This window comes from Aricia agestis, chromosome 18, assembly GCF_905147365.1.
Source record: "Aricia agestis chromosome 18, ilAriAges1.1, whole genome shotgun sequence".
Lineage (NCBI taxonomy): Eukaryota > Metazoa > Arthropoda > Insecta > Lepidoptera > Lycaenidae > Aricia > Aricia agestis.
This window is the reverse complement of record NC_056423.1, coordinates 8,351,732-8,379,168: the sequence shown is the minus strand read 5'-3', so window position 1 is coordinate 8,379,168 and position 27,437 is coordinate 8,351,732. Positions and strand designations below refer to the sequence as shown.

The 27,437-nt window shown below is 37.3% G+C and overlaps 1 protein-coding gene and 1 long non-coding RNA gene across 3 annotated transcripts; one reads left to right on the top strand and one right to left on the bottom strand.

Annotated features, from left to right (window-relative positions):
• Positions 1 to 4,995: 4,995 nt before the first annotated feature.
• Positions 4,996 to 16,308, bottom strand: LOC121735956 (extensin-2). Of its 2 annotated transcripts, XM_042126965.1 has the most exons (6): positions 16,157 to 16,308; positions 9,874 to 9,902; positions 9,259 to 9,319; positions 6,895 to 9,011; positions 6,512 to 6,551; positions 4,996 to 5,138 (listed from the first exon to the last, which is right to left on the bottom strand). In XM_042126965.1, the coding sequence occupies exons 2-5, from the start codon at positions 9,885 to 9,887 to the stop codon at positions 6,533 to 6,535; spliced, it is 2,211 nt and encodes a 736-aa protein (XP_041982899.1). In that variant the 5' UTR covers positions 9,888 to 9,902; positions 16,157 to 16,308; the 3' UTR covers positions 4,996 to 5,138; positions 6,512 to 6,532. The 2 variants fall into 2 exon arrangements, with proteins under 2 accessions (XP_041982899.1, XP_041982898.1); XM_042126964.1 differs by lacking the exon at positions 6,512 to 6,551.
• On the top strand, positions 11,284 to 27,437 carry LOC121735958. Its single transcript, XR_006036947.1, has 3 exons — positions 11,284 to 11,294; positions 13,960 to 13,965; positions 27,377 to 27,437. It is a non-coding gene; the product is annotated as an uncharacterized LOC121735958 (long non-coding RNA).

Below are 27,437 nucleotides of genomic sequence, written 5' to 3'. Positions count from 1 at the left end.
AAAATTACGTTTCCCGCGCCTTAAATAAATTTTGGCGCAACGGAGTTGCGGGCGATGGCGTAGTTTATCATAAATTATTGTACTTAACACAATGTTTTACTGTTAAATGCATCAAACAATCCAGTAGAAACAATTAATTAAGTGTAAATCCCTTTTGTAGTCAAAAGGAAACCACAGAGGGATTAACCAAACAGAGAGTCCGTTTGTAAGTAGGCACCGAACGTTACAAGATTAAGACTACAAAAGGACGTCTCAAACACAAACACAAACAGTTGAGCAACAGGCTAAACAGTGATAGGGAAACATAGTTGGAATTATCTCAATGTATGAATATATTAGAAAAAATAATATATAATAAATATTATCCAACAGATTCGCTGCGCTCGTGGTCACGTTAAGGCGAGGATAAACCCCAATTTGTTATTCCGCGACTTCCGGTTTACCTAGTTCCAATATAATAACGAAGTTTTAAAAAATATGAGGTATAAAGCACAATATTTAAAATACCTTAAACCATAAACATTTTAATAAAACTTAATACTTTGGCTGTAATTAATTTACAAACTCACCTCCGAAAAAACTCTATTTCATCGAAATATAAGTATTAACTAGGATAATTGTACATTTTATTTGAATAAATTTTTAGTAAATCTATATTAAAAATTCTTTAACCGAACAATTTTTAATAGAGTTTCTTAATATTTATTTCCAAAGATATTTAAAAAAAACATGAAAAATAGAGAAGATTCGCCCGAGAACCTATAGTTTTATGTTAAGCTAAAATGAATCTTAATGCGATGCGTATACGCTTGGTCTTTGGTTGTGTGCAAGGTTATCGTTTTTGATTGAGATTAATCCCCGCCTTAATGAAGCGATTCTATTGGTTCTCAAAAATATATTCCTCACACAACACATCTCTGGTAGAAACGCAGCCTAATGCGGCTTAAAAGGATATGTGTGAAAAACCCATAGAGGCCTGTAATGTTAACTATTAAAAATGCACCCAGTGTACTAAACATTTCATTTCCCCGACTGTACATGTCTATATATCGTTAACTACCAGGCGTTTAATTTAAAATTAAACATTAAGTTGACGAGGGTCCCAATCAATTTGTGTTGAGCAGTTTAGGTGTTGGACGTGGGATTGCGTGGGACAGCGTGGGATGGCGTAGGATAAATGGAGACAAGTCGGGTATGATCATCTTAATCCGGAATCGATTATGGATTTTACAGTCTATTCAGGATATAGGGCTCTACTGACATAACAAAGAGGCTATGGAATGCATTTTTACCGACTTCTAATTTTGTTAGACTAGACATTTTAAAACAGCCCCCGATTGAAATTCTTTCAGTTGATATACCCAATTTTTTTTGCACTGAGCGGGCTTGTGATGAACTATAGCTAAAAACACTCGATAATATCTGCAGCTTTTGAACAAAAAACTAGTTAGATCAAAATCTATTCATCTGTTTGGTTGCTACGATGCCGTGGACAGTCACACAAACAAACAAATACACACGTCAAACTTAAAGCACCCGAGTTAAAAAAAGAGGAAGTTCGGTTCACCTGCAGATATTTTTATTTTTTTAATGGAGCCATTCAAAATTTTGATTGTGGAACGTCAATTTCTAAATGAATACACAGAGGTGTATTCATTTAGAAAAAAAGACAGGCCGTAAGAGTACGGCCTGTCCACATCTCCACGACACGTGACACGTTACGTTGTCGCGACGTGCAAATTTACGTCAACGTAACGTGAAAATGCACGTCACGACGACGCAACGTTGCACGTCGCTATGCCTTGTAAATTTTTTTGTGCATAAAATTGTGCATTAACTAGGGTATTTTATTCGAATAGAAAAAGTGTACGGTACGGCAACGTCACCGTAGAACTGCACGTCACGTCGGCCGACATGGCTCGATCCGTTGCGCTTTCCCAAGTAATACTTAATGCACAATAGGTAGAATTTTACAAGGCACGGCGACGTGCAATGTTGCGTCGTCGTGACGTGCATTTTCACGTTACGTTGACGTATATTTTCACGTCGCGACAACGTAACGTGCCACGTTACCGCACCGTACCACGTTGACGACGTCGTGACGTGGAGATGTGGACAGGCCCTTAGGTCTAGCCCCGTGGCAAGTTTCCAAAGGCCTTAAAAATTATGAAATAAAACAAACAACGATCGGCTTTTGTTATTTTATTTAAAAAATCACATTATCTTACAATTAAGAGATACTTAAATATTAAGAGTCGCAATAGTTCAATAGATAGTCAATCAATCAACGAATCGGTTGATTGATTGAAAAATAGATACTTAAATACATCACACTGACTAGATTCCACACCCCATCTGTTTCTTTATCTTATATGTGACGAAAAAAATTTAAAATATACAGAGTGTTAGTGTAAACACCGTTATCCTTGAATCCATTAAATGAGCCCGTCAAAATCAAGAACTTTTTCTATGAGAACAATGCTGGGAACTCAAAAAATATGCCGACTTCATACCCATACGGATGCCCGGATCGGCAATTTGTATGGGTATGGAGACGGATTTTTTTTTAGTTCCCAGCATTGTTCTCATAGAAAAAGTTGTTCATTTTGACGGGCTCATTTATGGTTTCAAGGATAACGGTGTTTACACTAACATCTTGTATAATGTAGAGATAACTTAGGGCAAGATAATTTTCTTTTCAGAGAGAAAAATTGCTCTCGGAGAGAGAAATTTTGCTATGCTCTCTTGCATATTATTCTGTAATTATTCGAGAGGACTTTAGCCAAGATACTTCTATTATTTTACGTCGAAATTCGAAGGTCAAATATCGAAATTTTATTTTTTCGAGTGAAATTACCAAAGGCACCTTGGCTTAAGGCCCAGTACATTGTTTCCGTTTTTTCAAGAACGGTCGACAGTTGCACAAAACACAAAGCATATTTATTTCATTTTCAATCTGTCACATACTTGATAATAAGTATTAAATTGTTAATAACAAACGAAAACCACTAGTTCTATTGGAAGTCTGTGGGTTTATTAGTAGTGGTTGTAAAAATGTCGGTTCCAACGCTAATTCTACCATTTCAACATAAATATAAATATACTTAAGGAATAGATTAATAGGTAGTAATGAAATATCAAATATACATAAATAAATAAATACATAAAACTTTTGAAAGGCGTGTTAAATGATGAAAATAAATAAATATACATACCTAAAGTTAAACAAAAGCATTAAGCATATTAGCAATATAAATTGATAAATTGAAAAATACGTAAGTAAATAAAATAATTATTAATAGATAAATTAAAAGCGTAAGTAATAATAAGTAGTGTTAAAAGTTTATAATAATAATTAGCCTAGCTAAATTAATAATAACTTATTTTTTATATATATTGAATTACTTACTTCTAATATTATTATTTTATTATAAATATTTTTTGGTATAAGTATGTGTCTAGTATGTGTATATGTCTATAGCATGAAATCAATGAATTACCCGTCGATCGTGGAAAAACGAGACACAATAGAATTTCTATTGTGTCTCGGTCACCGGTGACCGTATGGGGCTTGATGAATTAACAGCTTTATAATAATGCATGCTTAAAATATATTTTATAGCCGCACTCAAAGAGATTTAGAGATAAGTGATAACCTAATAATAACTTAATGAAAATTTTGATATAAACTCCAAACATTTTCTGACCAACTTTCTGGGTTTCTTATGTTAAAATGGAGATTCATTTAGTAAAAATTATGTTAAGAATAATATTATTTGCTGAGATTAGCCTCGAAAATACTCAGAAGCATTTTCGTTAAAATTAGATGAAATCAAAATAAATCAAGAAAAATATTAAACAAAACTTTCATTCGATAATTATTACTAACATAAATAATTTAATAATCATATTAAATTACTCGGTAATTAGTCAATTATATACGCATTATTAAAATTATATTACTGCAACATGATTATTTCAATAAATTAATAACTAAAATCTATCTTAATCTTTGGTACATTAGCCGTAGTTACATTACACTATTAGTAAAATCACAATAAATTATTATTTTGTTCGCATTCATATCCAGTTGGGCCAAAATGGGCCCTTTATTTTTGTTTCTGGGTCAAAAGGAACATTATTTGTATCTTTGACCCATAGTCCATATTGCACCAACTTAACTTTTGTTTAAAAAAATATTGACATATTTAATTTTATTTCATTCATAATATCTGTTGGAGCAAAAAGGAAATTTTAATTTTATGAGTGAGTCAAAAGAAACATTTTTTTTTTGTTACGGTGGTCACTTTTAACCCATAGTCCATTTTGCCCCAACTTTTCTTGATCATAAAGGCCTTGATTAAGCAACATTAATCCTACAGAAGGCATCTGATTCGACTACAAAACATATATATTTACAATACATAACATAAGATCTGTATCCAGCTCCTTTACATACAAAATTATCAACACTTTGATTAAAGTATTTAAAAAACGCTACTTATTTTTGTTTGACAGCTGATTTCTAATAGCAAGTCTAGTACAACATTCTAAACCTTTCCTTAAGGCTGCGTTTCCACCAGAGATGTGTTCCGAGGAATGTGATTTTAAGATCCAATAGCATCGCCGCGCTGAGCGATGATAAGGTAAGCTCACGTCAATGAAGCGATTCTATTGGTTCTCAAAAACACATTCCTCGCAACACATCTCTGGTGGAAACGCAGCCTAATAATTCTGATAAAAATTACGTATTACAATTCCTTTAAAATCATATCGTCGAGATACATTAAAAACTTGGATCTACGTTAGGTATCCTATGCCATTAGGATCAGAGTATGTTTTAGTACCTTTTAAAAGATTCGTATTAAGAGCTTTGCAGTTGTACTGTTTTCCTTTGTAAAATTTACAAATATTGATATTAGAGATTGCTACAACTTTGCATCTAAGCTTGGTAGTACCCCTTCTATTTATCTAAGTAGTAGCTGCACCTCAAATATTTAAGTATCTATTATAAGTCGGAGTATCCCCTTCTCTCCATGTACCTGACATCGTCTCCCGTGTTGGTGATCACCTGCAGCACCCTGAACGACTTGGACTGCTGAGGAGGTCCGTCCTGGATGAACTTGTGGTAGTAGACGCTGGAATGTACAACGTAGTGTCTTAGTTGAGGGAGTTAAGAAGTTGGATGTTAGTGTAAAACGTTGTAACTCTAAATAAAATGGGTTTAAAATGTAGAAAATAGATTAAGATGTAAACTATAACCTTTGTACGCGAACAAATTATTATAAAGGCGACAGAAAAAGGATATGGGCAAAAAACCCAAAGATGACTAAAACTATTGAAATAAAAAAATAATAAAAAAATCTTATAAAATTAGGACAGCGAAAATCTGCGTGATGACAATTATTTGTATTCTTTAAACAACTTTTGTAAAGTATTAGACAAGGACAAAACAAATGTTCAAAGTTTCAAAAGCGTTATAATTAAAGGGATATTTTTTTATACAAAGTAGTTCTGTTTTTTATTGTTATTTTCACTTCGAACTAGATTGTTTATTATACAACATCAATTGCGAATTAAATTTTTATTGTAAAGACTAAAATTAGCAAAAAATTCATGTATTAGTATATTTTCATATGTAATTTGATGTGTATGTGTAATTTTAATTTGATAAGCTTAGAATCTTTTATAATACATATTTAACTAAAACATCACAGTAAAATTCAATACTAATCGTTAATCAAAATAATGGCGAAAGCCTTAACAAAGTAGTAATTACAACACGAAGCGTTACAATTCACAGCTCCAATTTCGATGTAATTTTAGCGCCTAATTACTGGTAAAAGCGTGATGGATGATTCGACAAAATTAGAGTGGTAAGTATAATGATAGGCATATATTAGGCTCCGTGCAGACGGGCAGTTCGCTTGCGACTGCGACTTTTTCAGGCGACATCTATACGGGCTTTGTTTAGCCAAGATCATTTAATGATTTTTTTTAACGGGCTTTGGCCCACCACACATTCCCAACACTGTATCTCCTGTGTCGCCAGGATCGACAGCGATATCCAACCATGAAAATCCTTTGATATCATTTAATGAATGGTACGATAGAAAATAATAATATGTACTTAGAGTTTATGTAAAAAATCTAGTTACTGAATTTAAATATAAGTGATTATTAAATCTCCCTGAGGGCAAGCGTCACGCACGGCTTTTCTTAAACCGGAAAATGCGCTGAAATAGCTTGATGTCAGCAATGGTGTTGCTCATTTGTGCGCTAGTCTATAATAATCATAAATCTTGGATCCTGCCGAAGTTGCATATAGCGACGACTTCGTAGACTATATTAACTTACTAAGGACAGCTGTATTATGGTAAGGCACCAAATAAATGAAAATTATGGAATTATTGCTGTCGTTAGCCACCTGTCGCGATTGCAAGTCGCGCGTCTGCGTAAGCCAAGTAATGATAAGCATGTACATTTAGTGTAACGCAAGAAAAGTGTTTACTTAGGACAGTGCAAACAGCTCCTAGAACCGACCACCGAAGCTGAAAAGTTTAAATATTGCTTTAGAACCCATTGTACATGTCTTTTGGGATAAAAGTTGTAAGCGTTTGGTCTCTTTGCTAGTTGATAGCCCTTGTTTGCTTTTGGTAAGAGTCTTTGATGTAATATTATGAAATTTTAAACCGCTTTTTCGCATTTTTTTGTCAAAATACACCATGTAAAATCATAGGTAAAGTGCAAGATGTAAGTATATAATAATTATTGTAATAATTTCAACGTTTATATGCCTGCCACAACTCGTTGGTTTTTGGCAATATATTGTGTCTTGTACTCTTGTATGAAGTGCTCCAAATTTTGAATTAAACATAGAAACTTTAACATTACCTTTTGTTTGCTCCACCGTTTCCATTCCCTTCGACTTGTATTGGTATAATTCTCGTTTTTGGCTGACTGTCCTGGTTCTGTATGTTCCGGTTCAGGCTTGGAAGATCTGGCTGATCGTCCAACCTCACGAGCTGGGGCGATAACACCCTCATTATGCGCTGCGTCGGTTGAGAATAAGGCGCCTGGGTTCTGTTGTGGTTCTCATTGGGGTTCTGTTGCATGTCGATAACTATTCTCATCTGTGGTTGGCCGTTGGCTTGCTTGTTATGATTTCTCGTTTCGGTACTTGAAACTTCCATTTGGATTGGAATGATTCTGCTACCTTGGTTATCTCTTGGCACGCTCTTTCTGTTCTCTGATGGTAGGGTAGACCAATTCGGTTGTACCGGCTGCTGGTATTTCGGTGGACTTATTATTTCACGAGCTCCTCTTTGCATTTCGTTGCTCTTTTTCACCCACTCTGGTTCGTTGTTGGTTTCTCTGGGAGGTGTTACCAGTTCTCTAGGTAAACTTTTCCTACCTTCAAGAGGCCTTTGGCACCAAGCTGGTGGTGGTGTTTTTGTTTTTTCTTTTTGAGTCTTAACCCACGGAGGAATTGCTTTTGGGCTGTCTGGGGGGCAGTAGTAAACTGGCTCCTGATTTATGTATACGATTTCTCTACTGTCTCTATTTGCTGGGTTGTTATTGTAATCAGGTTGGTTAGTTTGTTTCTTAGGAGTTATTGGAATCGAAATAGACGATTGATAACGATTTTCTAGTGGTGAGGTTGGTGGGGTGTTTCTGGCTTGCTCCTGTCCTCTCCATGGTGCGTTATTGTTTTGTGCTACGTTGTTTGGTGTAACGTTGTTTTGTATTACGTTGTTTTGGATTCTGTTATTGTTATTATCATGTGCAGCCACCCAAGGAGGAATATATTCTTGTTGGTGACTACCTTGGTTAGCGGGTTTAACCTCAGGTCTTTCAGCATTTAAGTTGTCCACTTGTTTTAGGTTTTCGCGCTTCCAGGGTGGACTGTAAGTTTGTTGGGTAGCAGGTGGTTCATTGTACGTATTCTGGTTTTCCCGTGGGTATCTGTTGATTGTGTTAGTTCTCCATGGTGCTGGGTTAGATTGATTAACGTTAGGACTTTGAATTTCAGGCTTCTGGCTCTCATAATTATTCTGATTATTAAAATTGTCCTGATTTCGCTGACCAACGCGTGGGAGAGTATGGAATACTGATGTGGGAGGCGATTGCTGGTAATTTGGAGGGGTCTGTGCAACATTTGGTGAGAAAGGTCCTCGGTTCGAATAAGGTGATTGTGGACTATTATTGTTTAGGTCGGAGTCCCTTTTTTCGGGTTGTCTCCAATGGTTATTGGGCGTCGGGGAATAAGGACTGTTACTGCTTACAGAAGATTGGTTTGCAAAAGGTTGTGGACTCTTATTGAATTGGGAATCTTGACGAACCAAAATATCTCTTGTCGGAGGAGTGCCGTTCTGTGCAACAGGTGGCGAATTCTGTGCATATAATGCTTCTGGTTTATACAAGGGACTACCAGGAGATTGGTTCTGCTGTATCGTATTTGTGAATGGTTTCGCATAATTCTGAGGCTGATTCTGGGGAAGTTTGACTGTTAATGGACTGGGAACCTTCTCAACAAACTTCGGTACAGGACCCATACGTTGTAAATCGGCTTTCTCGGCTTCCCAATGATAAGGACTGTTGGTTTTCCTCAACATTCCTATAGGATTTTCTGGGATAACGATTTCTGGTCTTTCTCCGACTGCCACTGGTTTTGGAGATTTGCTGTTAGGCGCTTCAATAACCAGAGGAGGTGGCGGCGGCGGTGCTGGTATCGATGGTGGGGGAGGAGGAGGTGGAACTGGTCCTCCTGGTCCTACTGGTGCACCTAGACCACCTGGGCCTCCTTGCGGATGATAGTTGGGACCTCCGTGTTGACCACCATATGCTTGCTCCTGGTCCTCCCAGGATTTCTGTCGAGCCATCCTCCTAGCCATACTTGGAGTTCGTATTTGTGATAGATCCAGACCACCTGGGGTATATGTGAACGGCTTCTTGTCTTTGGTCATCATGGCATTCTGGATACATGCTGGAGGCTCCACGCTGCCCATCGGCTGAAACAGTAATACCAACTTGTTAGCTTCTCTAGGACGGTGCCAAAATATAATTCTTTATTACAAAGTTTTAACTTTTAAATGCAACAAATTGCATTAAAATATTCTCGTATAAAACGAAATCAAGCTATCAGAAACAAACTTGATTTCAAATTTGATTAAGTATAAAAGATTGGATTTTGGACATCAATTGCTCTCCATCAGGCGAATAGCCTGCTCGTTTGTAAATACAACATATAATACTCACATTGACCTGTGTTTTGCCGAAGGTAGGTATTCTGCCGATGTGTCCAGGCGCAGGTCCGTAACTGGAACACATCCAAATTTTACTTTATTTTTAACCACGAGATGACAACATCGCTGGCGTAGGCGGCAGCGACCATTGTACTGGACTTTATTTATATTAATTTTAATTATATGGAGTTGTGAAAGAGTAAGTAGCTGAGTCAAAAGGTATATTTTAAGTTTTCGATATTGCTACAAACGAGGCAAGTCCTAAAACTCAATGCAAACATTAATTTTTAAAAAAATCTAAAATGTTTAACTTTTTTTAATAAGTCTCAACTACAATGTGGAAGTTAAATACTTGTTATTGTTTGTCAAGATATCATGCTGTCTCTTTCACGAATACTAATAAGAATATATAATTTATAAAACAGTATTTAAGCAAGGAATAAAATTTAACAGGCGTTCGGGAAATTATATAGCACAATGTAGTTTTCCTTCTTTAAAAAAAACCTTTAAGAACTACCCACTTTTGTCTTCATTAATGGCAATTGGCAATCAATAAACACAGATTTATATTTCATGCAAAGATATAAATAGTCTTCTATTTTAGATAAGTATAAATAACAATATTTACCCGTTAGTAGCCATGGCTGCGTTCGCCAACTGCAATGAGATCATAAACTGGATTAGTATTAGAACACCTGTCTGTTCTCCAGACATTAGGGTCAGTTCACATCGCAGCGTTAGGGTCAATTCAGACAGAAACGCGACCCGTAGATGCATTTATAAATTTGTACTGAATTGACAGATTTCGTGAGCGTCTTGCAAATCTGTCAAATCCATACAAATTTAGAAATGTATCTCCGCGTCGCGTTGCGGTCCGAATTGACCCTCAAGCGACAGCTTACAATTATTGAATGCAATTTAAATGAGCCATTCAAAACTGAACTTTAATACTTCACAAGAAGATACACATTGAATTACCAGACTTGCCAACCGCGTTATGAGGCAGTTCCAATTTTGAATGGTTCATTGTAAAATGCATCGTATTAACGCCTCGCGACATTGCAATGAGTCCCCTAAAGTCAATTATATTTCTCTCTATAATATATTTGGAACCAACTTTTGCTGTTTAGTGTTTAGGGTATTTAATATTTGAAACACACACAGCCTAGGATTTAGACTAGAAACTCGAGTTTCAGGAATCTAGGCCCTAGACCAGCGGTAGGCAACAGGCGGAGCGCGGTCCGGTCGGTCTCAGTGCCTGGGACAAGATCTTTAAATGTCCGTATGGTTGCCCAAGCGCATACGGCATTCTCGCTTCATAGTCGGAATAGTCCAGAGGAAAGAACTAGTCAATAAGCCTGGAACCAACTATGTGCGGGTTTCATCACAATATTTTTTCCTTCACCCTACGAGCGTCCGTATTATGTACTTGAGATCAGAAAATGCCTCATGGGTAACGCCTCCACTCGGGTTCGAACCTGCACCCTCCAAGAGTGCGAACCAAAGGTCTACCCATTAGGCCACGGACGCTCTCAACGTCTTCTATAGAATATAATATTGGAAGCATCCATGGTCTAGTCATTTTGATATAACTATCGGAGCATCGGTCATAAGTTTGATTCTCACATTGCAGCAACCGTGCAACCTTGTAGCCTGAAAACGTGATGATATCAGACATAAAACAAAAGATCATACATTAGGTCTGTTGGATGGGCAAGTAATAATCGGTGCTGCGCCTAATCTCTCGCTAGTTTATCCATTTCACTGGTACTGGTAAAGAAAAAGATAAAACCGCCTACACTTGGGCACTACAAAAATCACTCGTGCGGATAGGTACCGTACGCAACGTGGCTCCAACAAAACCGCCCACAGATACCGTATTCAGTGTGGGAATCCGGGAGTTGACAAATTTTTAAAAATATTAATTTACAGGTATTATTGTAAACAACTGAAGCGCTTACAATAATACCTGTAAATTAATATTTTATTCATTATTATGCCCTAGAATGAGTTCAAAGCTATTTTAAATACCTACTGAATTCAAAATATGTCACAAAAACGCGGCATAATGGTCACGTGACGTGTGACGTCATCGTTCATGAAACAAAACAACCGTAGACAGAGCAAAAGTGATTAACCTAACAACTGTCAATTTTGTTTGACACTGAACGATGACGTCACTGCTTCAGATTGGCGTTTCCAATCACGTGACTTACACTTAATAAATCCAATTTTTTCAATGTAAAATAAAATAAATCAGTAATTATTTTTTCGATATTTGTATTGTTTTGAGTTTTTTATCAATAAATCTATAAAATTTAATAATTATTTTAAAATTTTAATCATACTGTCAACTCCCGGATTATATAACACGAGGATCTCTCATCCGTGACAATATACCAGACACCGATGGCATGTGTGATCAGAATTTGGCTCTGACCGATAATTATAGTTGTGGCTGGGAGCCAGACATCATTTTAGTCCAACTGCGCCTTTACATTCCTAAACGTGAGCAATAACACTTTTTCCTGACTATTAAACTGTGATCACGGAAATGCATTGACGAACGAACTAAGAAATTGAACCATGTGCAGATGACAGACATACATAATGGTACATTCTTAAGACGCTTCATTACGTCAGTTCGGTCCCGTGGTAACTTCCCGGACAGCGAAGTTATTATAATACGAGCTTTTGCCCGCGGCTTCGCTCGCGTTAAGAAGTATTATAGTATTATATACAAACTTTCATCCCCTATTTTAACCCCTTGGGGTTGGAATTTATCAAAATCCATTCTTAGCGGATGCCTTCATCATAACATCTACTTTTTTTTTTTTTTTTTTTTTTTTTTTTTTTTTTTTTTTTTTTTTTTTTTATCATAACATCTACCTGCATACAAAATTTCAGCCCGATCCGTCCAGTGGTTTGGGCTGTGCGTTGATAGATCACCATGTCAGTCAGACACCTTTGAGTTTTATATATAGGTAACTAGATGTCCCGCGCGGCTTCGCCCGCGTAAATTAGGAATTTTACGGAAACCGTACAATTTCCCATAAAAAATAGCTCTTATGTCCCTACTCCCTTCACTTGGTTTACTCTATATCTGTGCCAAATATTGCCATAAAAATTGCTCCAGTAGTTCGTAATTTCTAATATTTCCCCCGTTTTTCCCACATTCTCCTGAGTTTCTTCGGTCGTATTAGTCTTAGCGTGATAATATATAGCCTATAATAGTCTTACTCGATAAATTAGCTATCTAACACTGAAATGAGTTTTTAAATCGGACCAGTAGTTCCTGAGCAAACATACTCTTTTATAATATTAAGTATAGATTTTTTTCAATTATCGCTTGACAAACTCGAGTCTCGATCTAAAAGACTATGAAAAGTAACAATAACAGGGTCATTATAGGCTCTTAAGTCATAACCATGGGACGATGTATGGTGTAATATGGTAGTGATGATGATCATGAATGTAATTTGCATAGTAGCATATGCTTTCCGTTCTTAGAACAACGCAAAAACTCCCAAACTTGTATCTATAAAGAATCAGGAGTTCTCTCAGCAACTTCCGAACCACGGTATATCAGGTATACCTCGGTGCAAAATTTTACTTGTTGGTAGCATATGCTTAGAATACTTCTCACGAAACCGAAGTCACCACATATTTCCATATAAATTTTGAGGAGTTCCCTCGATTACTTATGCATCCTTCATCAGATCACCACTTTTGTGAATATAATACCAAATTGGGATGATACCCTATATACCAAAAGAAAAATTTTGAAAATCGGTTAACAAACGGCGGAGTAATCGTTGAACATAAGAAAACGAACATAACACCTCCCCCATTTTGAAAGTCGGTTAAAATTGTAGCCTATGTGTTATTCTGATGTATAAGCTATATTATTGTAAAGTTTCATTAAAATCCGTTCACACATCCAAACAAACTTTCGCCTTTATAATATTAGTAGGAAGTAGGATATACATTTTTTTAATCTATGTATAGATATATAGATTAAAAAAATATTTTATATTACGGAAATATATTTAAAAAAACTATATAAGTACTTTAAACAATAGTAATACTATATTTTAGAAACGGTGAATCGGGACACAAAACCTTAATTTATAATGTCATTACTTAGTACTTAGTTGGTATCCGCAACATTTGTGTTTTTGCCAAAATTCGTTTATCGCCCGAGAACCGTACATTTTTTCGTGATGAAAAGTATCGTGTGTTTTACCGGGATTCAAAGTATATCCATACCCAATTTCAGCAAAATCCGTCAGCAAAACAGACAAACAGACACACAAACTTTTGCATTTATACTATTAGTATCGATAGTATGAAATTTTGTACCTCGAATATTATTATATTTTTTTTACCATATAATATTTTATATTAGGCTTCTTGGCCCATACTATGATAAATACCTTACGGACTAACATAATAATTATACTAAAACTAACACTAAACTATTATAAGTTATAACAGTCGAGTTAATGAAAGTGTTAAAGCTCTGATTTATAACAACTTTTTACTTATTTTGATTGAATTTTATATTAGAATTTCATTTATGTGTTTGTTTTAATTAAAATTCTAGTGTAGCAAGTTTCAAATGCAAAGCGCAAAGTAATTTAGACTAGCGAGTAGTCAGCATTTGACGTCACAAACTAATATGAAAGGTTTTCATTGTGAGTGGGAGAAAGAGGAAAGAGTGTTTTTTTATTAAATAAGGGGGCAAACGAGCAAACGGGTGACCTGATGGAAAGCAACTTCCGTCGCCCATGGACACTCGCAGCATCAGAAGAGCTGCAGGTGCGTTGCCGGCCTTTTAAGAGGGAATAGGGTAATAGGGGAGGGTAGGGAAGGGAAGGGAATAAGGGAGGGTAGGAAAGGGAATAGGGTAGGGGATTGGGCCTCCGGTAAACTCACTCACTCACGCCGGTTTTCTGTGAGAACGTGGTATTTATCCGGTCGAGCCGGCCCATTCGTGCCGAAGCATGGCTCTCCCACGTATAAAAAACTCTATACATACGTAACTCGTAAGCTCCTGTATTATATATTTATATACAGGGTGTAACAAAACTAAGTGACAATACTTTAGTGTGTATATTTGTCGCCTGTATAGAGTTCACCCTGAAAACAGCAACGATAAAAGAGTAACTTTTTTAACTTTTGCATGGGCAAACTCAGTCGCTGGGGCACTTGCCCATACAAATTACAAAAAAATGAATAAAGAACACAAAAAAGAACACACATTCAATATAAGTAATGCTCTTTCCGCGCTGCTACTTTCACAGTGAACACACATTCAATATAAATAAGAGGTTCGCTCTACCTGGAAATTTAACAGGGGTTCGTGGAGACGAAAGTTTGAGAAACCCTGTCCTAAGACCTAAAGTACATGTAGCATAATATATTACATTATAATAAAGCATATTCCACCCACATTTCAATCAATCATTGCATGTGGACGTAAGTCTACTTATAAATTGCATCTAAATCCGCACCCTGACTCAGGTATTACTCACTACGCGCGAAATAAACAAAACTATTGCCAAACTGTGCAACTGCCCTCGCTGACTCATTCAAGGGTTAAGGGTGACGCCAAAGAAGCGCAATTTGTGAGTTGTGAGTCGCAGAATTTCGGCCGGCAGAAATTCTGCTGCATTCAGTTTCATACAAAAGTCCTGTTTGATTCACACGAGCGTAATTTTGTGAGTCATGATTTGTATGAAAAGATATTTACGCGACGGAAATTCTGCGACTCTTCTGTCTGAAAACAAAATCGGTCCACCAGTTTGGATGCTACGATGCCAAAGACAGACACACACACAGATAGACAAACAGACAGATCCGTCAAACTTATACCATCCCTCTTTTTTGTCGGGGATTTAAAAAATGGGAGTATATAGGTTTTTAGATTTTGTCGGGTATGATGGCTTTAAACAAAACCACACATAAGTCATAACCCACTTTTAACCCGAAAAATACAAGCATGACGTGATTACATTAATTACTGTAATGATACGACCAATACCAAATTACTAGCCACTGGAAGAAGATACCTGTTCGACACCATTTTAGTCATCTATTTGACCATTTGACAAAACAATAACCATAATAATAAAAAACCTGGTCAGTTTTTTAGAAATAGAACTAGGTACTCATATTATTACGCTAATTTGATTGGCTGTCCAAGTTAACCAAAAAATAACGCTATTGAATTGATAAGCTCCAGCCACGAAAACCTAAGAAACCAGGCATTAATAAGCCGTTACGTATGAAGTTAGTAGTTAGATGCATATTTGCATCTCTTTATTTATTTATACAAACAAACAATGCAATAGATTTTAACTTGTAATGAAAAACATGCAGAAATATAAGCAAGCTGAATACTCCATACTCTACGCTATTATATTAAGATACTTAGCTTCGTTTGTTACTAGAGCTACTAGCTCTGTATGAAAAAGCTGTAAATAACGAATTGTAAACTTACAGGAGTAAAAAGTTAAAACAGGCTTTAAAAAAACTAACTGAAGTATAAAATATAATATTTTATACGCATTACGCAGTCAGAGGGTAGAAATAAAAAAAAAAGCTGAACACCTAGAAAAACGTTGCGATTATTTAGGTTTTAAAGGCACTGACAGAACTTAGTCGCTAGTTCTCTACGTAGAGTTTAACAAAAACTATCAATTGGAAAATAATTGTTAACGCAAAATTCATTAATTTATTAGCAAATTACTCAAAAATGAGGTTATTTAAAAATGGCAGATGTTATAATAAACTTTTTCTCTCCTTTCAGTCACTCTCCCATTTTTTTCAAGGAAATTCACGGACAATCATTTCAGGGATCCATCGCGAGTTTTACACATCACAAAAAAAACAATCCGTCAACTCACCTATTCGAAAATGGAATCCAATATTACACACTTCACAAATTTGAATTTGGAATAAGTAACGTTCGTAAACACGGTCGCGTGTTGTCGTTCGTTCGGATACGCTGCCGGGCGCCCGGCCAGTGAGCGCCGCGGCCAGTAGGCATGTGACTCACCCACATTATATCGACATCGAAATTTGCCACTATATATCTTTAAGCAGGCCATGACCACGCCAGAAATTTACAATAGTCAGATTCGCATGAACAGATTCAAGACTACTGATAGATTTGCAAGACTAACCGCCGTACTCAGAGACATTAAGTTATGATTAACCTTCAATTAAATGAAGAGTTTGACAGATAATATATGAGGTTTATCTCAAAATATTGAATTAATTACATTCAAGTAATTAATGTTCCACTCTGAGTGCGGCAGTATGTAACAGAGTTCCTTTGACAACATCTCTATTCTTCCGTAGAAAAAAATAATTTCTATAGGACTGCACGGCAGGACGGCTTGATGATTTATGTATAGGTTAACTCTGTAATTTATGGCATAGACAGGAAATAGAGATAAATAAGCTCTACATATTTGTTTACAAGGTCTCTAATATCCACTAACTTAGTAATTTTACCAGTTCATCATAGGAGCAAATAACAAGTAGGAGAGTAAGTTAAAATTTTAATATACTTACTTCATAGTATGAAGTATAAACGAAGTCATAATGCTCAAAGAGCTACGTCTACTTCAGTTTCTATCAGTGATATCTAATACTTATTTAGGTTACACCTAACACCACAGATTACTAAATAGGTTACACCCTACGTTACACCTAGTATATAAGTGCGAAACATTTGTCGCTTATGTACTTGGTTGTACGACATCATTACATCGTACAACCAAGCAAACAATAACTATTTTCATCATACATTTTCGGCGTGTGAGGTTTTTTTCCTCCTTTTTTTTTGGGAAATATCGTAACGAGTCTGCACATCACTAGTGCGGGATTTTTATTTCAGTTCGTCCGCCTACGGAATGTCTCACCATCGTGATTCGTGACCCCGAGCCGACCCGCGGCCTTCGCTGAACATCCCGTGCCGCTTGCAAACCTTATTAATAGTCTCACACGCACTCAAACTCTTCTACTAGTAAGATGCAGAGTATTCTAAACTCAATTAGTGTTATCGAGGGTGCTTAGAAACTAGGGCTGCCAACACCCAAATTGCCTTCGCCGGTTAGCCACGGCAAAGTTCCCAGACATTTGGCCGAAATGTGGGTATTTACGATAACGTCTTGCCAATTTTTGCTTTTCCAACAGAATTTGTAAAAATCTGACTAACTCAAGTCCATGCAAGAAACCGTGTACTGTATTTCGTTTATTGCTGCCTGGCTAAAAAGTTGGATTTCTCTGAACAAAAACCGGATTTCACCCGGACACTTTTCAAAAACCCAGCCGGACGCACCCCTAGGACCTAACTAGGACAAATCCGGGGAAATCCGGACGGATGGCAGCCCTATTAGAAAAAGATCCACATTCCACACTATACAAGGTTTTGTACTCGACTGGTACGTTAGCAAAGTGGCTTAGGAAGGGCAAAATAATGTATGACCACAGATTCATGATTGATGGTAGCGCTAAGCGCCGCGCGCGGAGACCAATCATTAATCTAAGTGTATGACTATAACGACCAGTGGCGGATTTACCAATAGGCTAAGTAGGCTGGAGCCTAGGGCGGCAGATTTAGAGGGGCGGCAAATTTAGCCCAATTTTTTATCTAACAGAAATAAAAAATCCCACACAAAAACATTTCTTGTATAATATTGCCGAGACGACCACATTTTAAGGTTTACGGTTTTTACCCTGTGAAAAAGATATGAGATCCCATGTAGAAGCTTCTGAAACTACACGGCCTAACTCTACTGACCCTAACTTAAACAAATTCTACATACCAGTAAATATATTGTAAGGCTTCGCCGTTTCGCTACCGCACAGGGTGAAACCTTGTGTGGTCGTCTCAGCAAACATTTTCAAAAAATGTTTTTGGTGGGATATGATTGTAAGTTAAACTAACGTATTGAATTTCAAAGGTCAGTTATAGGGGCGGCAAAAATTGAATAGCCTACAGGCGGCAAATTTGTAAATCCGCCACTGATAACGACTGTTAACAGTGTACATCTTTTTATTAATCGCTGTAATGAGGTTGTAAGTCGTAACGCCAGCACATTTCACTCTATTTGTACACACATCAACATACATACAACACATCGTACAGCGGGGCTAATATGGTCACATTTAGCAATTCGTCTCCAATCAATTCAGCAAATGAATTGTCAAAACTGTCAAACTGACAAATGTCAAATTAGTACGAATTACTAGGCATATATGTTTTTTTTTTTTTTTACAAGAAAATGACTACTATTGGATTGAAAATGGCGAAACAATAAACGATCCATAGACCATACAGCAAGTCTCTACATTTTTTTAATGAAAATAGAATTTTATTAAAAACAATACTGTAATTTTTTGTGACAGACTCCACATTCGAATAAGCTTTCAGTTTTAAAATAAGCACAAATTAGTGCTCATGTGTTTTAAATTGTTCAAATTCGAACTAAGTCTTCAAATGCGTAATCTACCTACTCTCAGAACTAAATGCTCAAAAATATGTTTACTCCAAGCTAAAAATCTGAGGCAGCTGGTAAGTTAAAACTTTCCTACTTCCTATACAAGTTGATCAAATATAATGGACGCTTCAGATACCATAGTAACATACTCACACTAACTGACGATGAAATAACAGCTGTTATTCATGAAACAATGTAATTTCTCAAAGTCTTTCCGTATCATAGAAATAGTTCAAGAACAAAAAGCTGAAACATGAAAGAGAAATAGCCACTGACCTCCATTAAACAAGTACGTACGAGATACTCATACGTGGGAGAGCCATGCTTCGGCACGAATGGGCCGGCTCGACCGGATAAATACCACGTTCTCACAGAAAACCGGCGTGAAAGAGCGCTTGCGCTGTGTTTCGCCGAGTGAGTGAGTTTGCCGGAGGCCCAATCCTCTACCCTATTCCCTTTCCTACCCTCCCCTATTCCCTTCCCTTCCCTACCATCCCCTATTACCCTATTCCCTCTTAAAAGGCCGGCAACGCACATGCAGCTCTTCTGATGCTGCGAGTGTCCATGGGCGACGGAAGTTGCTTTCCATCAGGTGACCCGTTTGCTCGTTTGCCCCCTTATTTCATAAAAAAAAAAAACGTTGGACTATTGATACCAAGATGTTTATTGTGCCTATTTGAACCTGAATCAGCGCCCCCAATGCGGAGGAAGAGAACTAAATCTGACGTAACTTGCAAATGGCCGCTTAATCGCTATTGGTTGTAGAAACTAGTATTAGTTCTAAGAACTCCCACTACTGCTATCAGCGCCAATATGGCGACTTTCAAACGTCATTTTTACATCAGATTTAGTTCTCTTCCGCCGCATTGGGGGCGCCGATTCCGCTTCAAATAGGCACAAAAAATAGCTGTCATTTCAAAGGCTATCATAGGTCGAGCATACTTGTATAATGGAGATCAGTGGAAATAGCAGATTATTGTTTAAAAAGCTTAATTCGTTGTTATCAAAAGATAAAAACCTGTTTATAAATCACGTCCAGGATGAAATTGCATGGCCAGGATGGCATTAATACTAACGTATTGACACTACTTTCTTTGGTTTAGGCCAGTGGTTCTTAACCGGTGGTCCCTGGAGCCATTCCAAGTGGTCCGCGAAGCCATCCTATGCAGTCACAAAAATCACATTAAATTAAAATCTGTAATTTTCAGATTTTTGCCAAATAAAAAAAGAGTGCTAGTTATAAAGTTGTGCTTGTTTTCTTTATCAAACAACCCATAGTTTAGGTAAACCAACCGGGTTTAGGTAAACCAACCGAAAGGACCATTTTACCAAATGTTTGTCTAGCCGACCACACGGCTAGACAAACATTTGGTAAAATGGTCCTTCATGACTGAAAGGTTAAGAACCACTGGTTTAGGCGTTATGCCTATCCCGCCATTTTTACAAAACTTTTTGTCCCGAAAAAAATCTTCCTTTTAACAAAATCAGTTCAGCGAGATGTTACAGACAAACACACTTTCGCATATTTTACATAATAGTAAAAAAATATTTCAAATTAGCTAACATTCTGCTTCATTTTGTACAAATTTCCACAATAATTGTGTTAAGAACGGCACATTTGGGAGTTGTGTGACTGCGGCTCAAAATAGGTTACCGTAAATTAGGTGACTGCCAATGCAACGTTAAAACACTAACCTCTATTGAAACCTGCAGCTTGCCAAAATTTCCACTAGCTAATTACAGAAACTTTATTTTCATTAGGAATGTTGTTTCATTCGCAGATTCTGCTAGCAATGCTTTGTAAAGAATCTGCTACTTAATGTTTGAAATTTTAGTCTTTGTAAAGGTAAAATAAAGCAAAAATTTAAAAAATAAGGAATAACGTATTCTTTTTTTTTACGATGATGTTCCCAATCTTCCTTTGATAATACCTACTTAATAGGATTTAGTTCTAACTACTTATAAATAATGGCGCAGAAGCCAAACGAGCGTTATTTGTGAGTTGTGAGTCGCAGAATTTCGGCTGGCAGAAATTCTGCTGCATTCAGTTTCATACAAAAGTCCTGTTTGATTCACACGAGCGTAATTTTGTGACTCATGTTTTGTATGAAAAAATATTTACGCGACCGAAATTCTGCGACTCACAACTCACAAAATTACGCTCGTTTGGCCTCACCCTAAGTTACATTATTTTTCACGTTTATTTTTTACGAATAGTTAAGTAATAAGCAGACCTATTTGTACGCACTTCAGTTCCTAGTTTACTATTTATCCACATTAATGTTATGTTTAATCCATAAAGTTAATATACCTAGCGGAATAGAGAAACAAAGGCCTGAGCAAGAGAGATGTCAATATCAGTAACACTGCGTGGTAAAAAGAGACGTGTGATACATGACAGCAGCACTCTTTTTTTGACGTCCAGTCGGCACGTGCCGCACGTTGACAATTTAATCTCATAGAATTGGCTTCAATCATGCTTGTGTAAGTGTATACGTACACATATTTTTCACACAGATGAAAACTAAGTTTGGTTTCGTTTGACAGCTCGAGATTGTTGCTCTATTCCGCTAGGTATATTAACTTTATGGTTTAATCCTTTTTTTTTTATTAAATAAGGGGGCAAACGAGCAAACGGGTCACCTGATGGTAAGCAACTACCGTCGCCCATGGACACTCGCAACATCAGAAGAGCTGCAGGTGCGTTGCCGACCTTTTAAGAGGGGATACGCTCTTTTCTTGAAGGTTTGCAGGTCGTATTTACAGTGCGCGGCAGAAAGTTACGCGAAAAACGCACTGTGGAAGACTGCCACTCATCAAGGTGATGAGGATGGTATGTTTTTCGCGTGGGACGATAGCGAAAAGTTGCAGGTGGTATGATTCCGAACAATTCCTCAGAGCACTTCCCGTGATACAACCGATAGAGGATGCAGAGTGAAGCTACATCTCGGCGTAATTCCAGGGGGTCCAAGCTGTTTGAAACACTATGGCAGTCAACAATTCGAGCAGCCCTTCGTTGGATACGATCCAGAGGGAGCAGTTGGTATTTTGGCGCCCCTGCCCAGAGATAAGAACAATATTCCATATGGGCCGAACCTGCGCATTGTAGGGGGGTAGGGGATTGGGCCTCCAGTAAACTCACTCACTCGGCGAAACACAGCGCTAGCGCTGTTTCACGCCGATTTTCTGCGAGGCTGTGGCCTTCGTGCCGAAGCATGGCTCTCCCACGGACAAATTATCTATTGTACATTCATTTGAGAACGATAATGTTTGCACTACCGAAATCTGATATTCGGCGGCGCACAGTCTCAATGCAGCCTCGCACCTGTTCTCATTATCTCGGTAATAATCACAACGATATTGTGTGGAAATAACCGTTGGCAGGCCGACAAGGCTGACTCACAGGCAGGTCGGATACTCAGGTAGTGTTGGGTTTGTTATTTGTGTTTTAAATGCAACTTTGTAGTTTGTACTGTCAGAGAAATGGATTCATTGGCTGATGGTGGTCCAACTGGTTAGAAAAAAGCACAAATTGACATATTATTGTACTAAGTTTTTATAATAATTATTTAAGTATTAGAAATAGGATAATTGAAAATATAATAAGATAAAAGGATAAATAAAATTATAAGTAGTATGAGTATTGTAATTTGTAGATAAATTATAACTTGAAAGACTGTATAAAATTTGCACGCCACCCAAAGGCAAAATAAGAAAGCTTGATCACATAACTTTAACATCATATTGTACCTTATTTCAGCAAATAAATGATTTCTATTTCTAACTTTGTTTGCCCGGGTTATACGATAGGACATTAAATTGCAATTTAGCATTTACATACTATAGTACCCAGCTTTGGCTTCAACCTATAGCCAATACAATGCTCAGACAAAGAAAGCTTCTACAAACTACAAATATTTCTAGTTCGCAAAAGCCGCAACATATTATAATATAATAATAATAATAACTCCCACACCGGTTTCGGTGACGGTGGCCGGTTTCATTCAAACCAGGCCAGCTACGCAGGAGTAATTTATAGTGTCCAAGTGTGTGCGCAGTACACAAGAGCACTCTCTATTCCTTTACTCTCATAACCCAGTGGGACGGACCACCGACACGACTGGCGAGAGATCAGGCGCAGGACCGACTTTTTACATGCCCATCCGACGCATGGATCATCTTACTTGTCAGACAATCAGGTGATCAGCCTGCATTGTCCTAACCAAACTTGGAAATAACATGTTTCCAATGCGGGAATCGAACCCACGACCTCCGAGTCAAGAGCCGCGCTCTATACCACTAGACCACGGAGGCGTTTATATTATAATATATATTATAATATGGTCGCAGCGTGGTCGCAGCCGAGCCGGCTTTCCATATCCTAAGAAAATCTTCAATACTGAAGAAACTGCTGAGTGTCGCACATCTGTCGTACAATTATTAGTAAACTTAAATTGCATTCAGCATCAATCATTGTTTTGTGTAATCAAAATGTCGCCTCAATTAGTCTGATTAGATAATGTACAAAGTTATGTTAAAACAACCCAAAAAAACTCTTACCTAGGTTTTGCTTTAAAAATACCCAATAGCTATGTCCACGCTGTGCACTTTGAAGATGAAATTTTCGTCATCAACTTTCATATTGGCGCATTCAATAATTGAATGCGTCAAGGAATGCAACGCCAATATTGTCATTTTTGAAGTTTTGGATACAGTCAGAGGGCATGCGTCGCGGGCATGCCTCACGTTCGCTGTTGACTGCGCTATAACGCATGCCCTTGACGAACAGAAAAAGGCACAGTGTGGACAAAGCTAATGGAAAGTCTATCAACTATTTTCTTTGTCAGAATAAAGTCACACAGAATTTTCTAGACTATAAATAAAGATTGGCTACTTTATTATAGCCAGATAAACTAAATATAGACGTTCATAATAACTATGATTCACATGTTGTTTCGAACTTGTTCGCCCGAGAATAATTAACGATTGCGAATCAAAAGCAAAACGAAAAGATTCGTATGACTAAGTTTTAGGGTTCCATAGTCAACAAGGAACCCTTATAGTTTCGGTCTGTCCGTACATCTGTCCGCCTGTCTGTCTGTCTGTCCGCGGTTTTGCTCAGAGACTATAGGACCTACAAAGCTGTAATTTGGCATGAATACACATATTAATGATGCCGACACGGTACATGAAATCTTAAAAAAATATTATAATGGAAGGTTCCCTACCCATCAAGTGGGGATGAATTTTTTTTCGCGTCCACCCCATCATGTGAGGTGTCGCTGGATAGGTTTTGTAAATATATTATGAGTATTCATAAATCATTTTCCGATTTAGGGATCCGTTTGTGAAATATTAAGTTTTAAAGTGAAAAAAATCGTAAGAGTACAGTGTCCCTCCCTTCTACCAGCTAAACGGTTGCTTCTGGAAATGTGATAAAATTCACGGGAGTAGGAAATATGCTGAATTTAAAAGGAAGACTATCACGGCTAAGAAGACTTCATAAGTTATTGAGTAATAGTCGATCAACTAAAAATGTATTCGGCGAAGTATAAAGGAACTTTTCGTTAAAATTTCTTTGAAAGTAACTGAGATGATGTTGTTAGTAGTGTAAAACAGGTTATAAATATACATTGACCATACAAAAATTTTCAAAAACTAGCGGTACTACGGAACCCTATATTGCGCGTGGCCCGACACGCACTTGGCCAGTTTTTTTTCTAGATCCTAAGAACTAAGTAGGTAGGTAGATGTTTGCAACTTCCTTCGCGACGTCATAATCTGACTGTAGCTTTTTTCATAATAAAACTTATAATATAGGATATTTTTACTAGATATGAAAGTTCTAAACACGTTTTCTTAACGTTTGATTTACCTAGGTAAGTAGTATGTACTTTAGAGTCACAGAGTAGGTACGTAAAACATTAACCCTGAAACCCTGTTGATGATGATGATATGCAGAGTCAAATCCCAGATAATCTCCGCCAGACAAATTCAGCGGATTGTTGAACCAAAATTTTAAAAGCGTACGAAATGTTTAAACGTAAGAACGCGAACATGTAAACAGCGCCGACCTCGCGCTAAAAATACACGAATTTCGGAATATTCCCGCCTTCTCGCGACCGACTTGATATTACTATTATACAATGCCCTAAAATATGCCCTCAATACTGTAACAAGTCCTTGTAATTACATTTAGTTAGGGCAGTTATTTCAATGATGATTTCAAATTAGTGTTATTGTAAAGTTTCATTTAAATCCATTCAGTAGTTTTTGCGTGAAAGACTAACAAACGTCCATACAAACTTTCGGCTTTATAATATTAGTAGGACTAAGTAGATGACGCCCGCAACTCCGTTGCGCCAAAACTCGTTTATCGCACGAGAACCGTACATTTTTCCGAGATGAAAGTATCCTATAACCATTCCCGGGACTGAAAGTATCTCCATACCAAATTTCAGCAAAATCGGTGCAGCGGTTTGGGCGCGAAGAGGTAACAGACAGACACACTTTCGCATTTATAATATTATATAAGTAAGTCCTTACTTAGATACTTATATACTTAATAATAATTCAAGTCCATACAAACTCTGAGCAGATGGTTCTATGTTCGGCTATGGATCCATACTTCTATAAGTATGTAGCATGGATCCATAGCCGAACATAGGCCCATGTGCTCTTTTAAGAGGTTGGTTAACATAATCAGCACTTAAGTATAGTTTTCACAGAGCCAGTACTGGCTGATAATAAGACTGGCAGCCAGTATTGACTTGGTATATGCCGCGTGTGAACAGTTTTTCAAGCCAGGCCAAACTGTTCACACGCGGCATATACCAAGCCAATACTGGCTCTGTGAAAACTATACTTTAAGACTTGTAAATATATAAATAGATACCTAGCTAATTCTTTTCCATTACAGACTTAGGGTCAATTCAGACCGCAACGCGGGTCAATTCAGTCAGAATTCAATTGCGTGACACGTCTTACAAATCTGTCAATTCAATAAAAATTTAGAAATACATCTACGAGTCGCGTTGCGGTCTGAATTGACGCGATCAATTCACATTGCAACGTTGTGAGACGCTGAGATGCTTTATAAATAATAATGCATTTCCTTGCATCGATGCGCTCCGTTACAGCATGAACTGACCGTAAGGGCCAACCACACGTACCACAACCACACGACAACCAAAACCACACCACGTGATCGGGCGCATATTTCGTGTTGTAAATTAACTGGACCATTCACACGTACCACATTTTGCAGTCGTTGTCGACCACTTGTGTGATACCGACCACATCGCAACCACGGCCGACCACATCGCAACCACAACGTTACGTCGATGCAATGACGGTGCGCACTGTTTCCCCCCCCCCCCCCCCCCTCCGTTTCATTGACTTTCGTACGTAACCACATCGCAACCACTGGCGACAACGCAACCACGTCGGCATTTTGACGGTACCACAACGCAACTACAAAAAGCTGCAGCGACACCATTCACACGTAACCACTGCTCGACGACATTTTGTCGTTGCGATATGGTGTGGTTGTGGTACGCGTGGGTTGGCCCTAAGAACAAATCAGAAATAGACAAAGATATTTACTTATACGCTCCATTAATTTTACTTTACGTTCATAAATCATAGTAAATTATTATGACAATATTAATTGTCTTACCTTAAGCACAATACGTTTCTAATCTTCTAGAAGACGTAAAGCAAGGTGAAATAAAAAGCATGTATAGAGGAATAACCTTTATATTCATCTCTGGTTTCACTTTGTATGCACTACGGCGACGCCATACAGAGGTCCGGTACGCTAACCATCGCATAAACCAATCTGTAATGTTGGAACTAAATGTTGGAGATAAATTTGAATGATAACTTCAAGTTAATGAAAATTTTGCCATCCATACATTTCTTTTTAAACTGCTCATTAAATTAAAGTTAAGTAATTCTTGTGTGCGGCCGAGAGACCTTGTGTCAAACGTCAGTGTCAGTTGAAGTTAATCGTGGATTATATTCTCTCTCTCGCACTTTTGAAAGAGAGAGCATGACATTTTGGAAAATTAGTATGAACATGGCTTAACTATTTGCCATAAAATAAATGCTTAAAAGTAGTACACATCATATTTTTAAGCAAGTGTCATCCAAATCAATGCAACGGCCGCATTCAGATTCTAATGATGATCTATCAAACTCGTCATTAAATTGAAGTATAATCAACTTAATTTAATAAGGACTTTGATAGATAATATATGGGGCTTATGTCAAAATCTTCATTTAATTAGAGTTAAGTAATTAATATTCGTCTCTTGAGTGCGGCAGTAAACATTTGTAATGACAAAAATATAATTATATAGTCATAAAATTTTTATGTCAGTTGATTTAACTGGCGTTCTCTTATAAAACATTAAGTTCCAAACATTTCAGCGTAAGATACAGAATAATTTACATCCACATAACTTTTAGTCATTAATTTTAAGAACACCAGTTCCCAACTATAACTCCAACAGCTTACAATGGTTTTTATAAAATTGTATTTGTGTTCTAACAGTCTTTTCATACAGTTGTGAAGCGAATTCAATAAAAATGTTAGTTCATTTTAAATGTAAGAGTGACTTTTGTCAGTTTTCATACGGAAGATAATTTCGTACTTTGGCTAGTGCCACAACAT

Bases quoted from the DNA above. Each gene is read 5' to 3' on its own strand.
- LOC121735956 (XM_042126964.1), bottom strand. The intron at 9,012-9,258 runs GTGAGTATTATA...TTACTGTTTCAG, and splicing joins TCGGCAAAACACAGGTCAAT to CCGATGGGCAGCGTGGAGCC. The intron at 5,139-6,894 runs GTAATGTTAAAG...TGTACATTCCAG, and splicing joins AACGGTGGAGCAAACAAAAG to CGTCTACTACCACAAGTTCA.